Source organism: Triticum aestivum, chromosome 4D (assembly GCF_018294505.1).
Source record: "Triticum aestivum cultivar Chinese Spring chromosome 4D, IWGSC CS RefSeq v2.1, whole genome shotgun sequence".
Lineage (NCBI taxonomy): Eukaryota > Viridiplantae > Streptophyta > Magnoliopsida > Poales > Poaceae > Triticum > Triticum aestivum.
This window is the reverse complement of record NC_057805.1, coordinates 474,571,200-474,572,877: the sequence shown is the minus strand read 5'-3', so window position 1 is coordinate 474,572,877 and position 1,678 is coordinate 474,571,200. Positions and strand designations below refer to the sequence as shown.

The following is a 1,678-nucleotide window of genomic DNA, read 5'->3' as shown; positions in this document are numbered from 1 at the left end:
TGTTGTACTGATTCAAACCAGTTTAACTTATAACTTGCAAAATCAATACAAAATTTTAGTTTTGCAAACATCGGTAGGAAGTTTTGGTAGGTGTATATGATATATGGTTGGAATTTGGAAATGAAACCCATATACGGAAAGATAGACTGAGCGTTCTCGAGCATATAGTAGCAAAAAAATGTAACACAGCTTGGAAGTAGCTTGGCTCTCACGAGTTTCAGGGCACCTACTGAACTAGGTTGGTTTCGATGCGCATACATAGCCGCCTTTGCTCATTCTCCTAGCCGCTAACGGCATAACAGACAGTCGGAATATTGCAAGCATTTCAGTCACCAGTTCATCACCCACAAGAACAGAAGAAATTCCCATGTTCTAAACGGGGCCACACATGTACAACACTCCTCAAGACTGTCACAACATGTGCAAGATCACTCAAGCTACATTCAACAGTTGCTTTCCAAACAAGCGAGGCGCTGCTCAGCACAATGGTATCAGACGATCACGGATGACCGAGTGCATACCTCCTAGCACAAGGGCCATATGTATCTCACCTGCCCTTGCGCTTCTTTTGGAACGCGCTGCAACTCAGGCAATACCACTTCCCCCTCGGCTGCTCTTTCAAGCCCACGCATCCAAAGTGGAACCACTCTATCTTGCACTGCAAAAGAAGGACCAGCGCGCTTTAAAACCAAGCACAGAGCTCAGGAAGGACATGTGAAAGGAGGAGAATGTTTACTTACATCAGGGTTGTCGCACGCGACCATCTCACCGTAGCTGACTTGGTTGCAGAAGCAGTATGTCGGTTCATTAGGATCGACAGGCAATTCTAAATCTATAGCTGGCTGTTCCACGGGCATCTCTGTGGGCATCTCCATGGGCACCTTGGCCCTGCAAAAGAGAGTTGTGCTGTTACAATGAGAAACATACAAATGCCTTGGTGCTTGATTCTACTCAGATGCAAAACATACTTCTTCCGCCCTCCTCTGCTTCTTTCGCCAGCTCTTCCAGTTTTTGGAGCAGGATCAGCAGCTGCAGACCTTAAGCTACCAGCACCAGCAGGAGCAGCTGAAGTAGCAGCAACAGCTGTATCTGCCGCAGCTGCAGCTGCAGCTGCTGCTGCCTCCTTTTCTGTTCGCCAAAACAAGTGGCACACAAGCACAGTAAGAGAAACATGTAATGCAACTGCAGTGTCATGCAACTGGCACTACAATACCTAGTCGAAGTTCTTCAAGCTTCCTCATGTATTGATCAAGCTGTTGGATATGAGCGTCGACCTATATCACATTTATAAATCAGCAAAATAAAAAACCCGCATATGCACAACTCAGGAACACCGAGCAATGTCATGCGACATGCTTACACAGCACAACCTAGTAAGACATTAACTGCACATGTAAATTTCTCCACAGATGACAATTATAATTAAAACATTATGTCATGCAGGTAAGATGGCAGATAAGTTCTGCTTGGAAATATTAAGATATAGAAAGTGGCATGACTTTATTTCCAGTTGGGTGGAGGAAAAAAATGGCACAAATTGATAATTTCCTTATCAATAAAAAAACATGCCAAACATTTTTTACATAAAAAAGAAAAGAAAAGAGGATCAATGATATATCAAAACCATCCGCAGGGATCTCATGCCACTTTCCTATTCTTTCACACAAACTAAAAAAGG

The 1,678-nt window shown here is 43.8% G+C and overlaps 1 protein-coding gene across 2 annotated transcripts in view; it reads right to left on the bottom strand.

Annotated features, from left to right (window-relative positions):
* Positions 1–132: 132 nt before the first annotated feature.
* LOC123098749 (PHD finger protein ING1) overlaps positions 133–1,678 on the bottom strand; it is a 5,201-nt gene continuing 3,655 nt past the window's right edge. For both annotated transcript variants that reach the window (XM_044520819.1, XM_044520818.1), the window contains exons 4-7: positions 1,214–1,274; positions 969–1,128; positions 741–888; positions 133–658 (exon numbers count right to left, since the gene is read on the bottom strand). In XM_044520819.1, the coding sequence (XP_044376754.1) occupies positions 548–658; positions 741–888; positions 969–1,128; positions 1,214–1,274 (480 nt within the window). In that variant the 3' untranslated portion in view covers positions 133–547. The remainder of the gene's footprint in view (positions 659–740; positions 889–968; positions 1,129–1,213; positions 1,275–1,678) is intronic.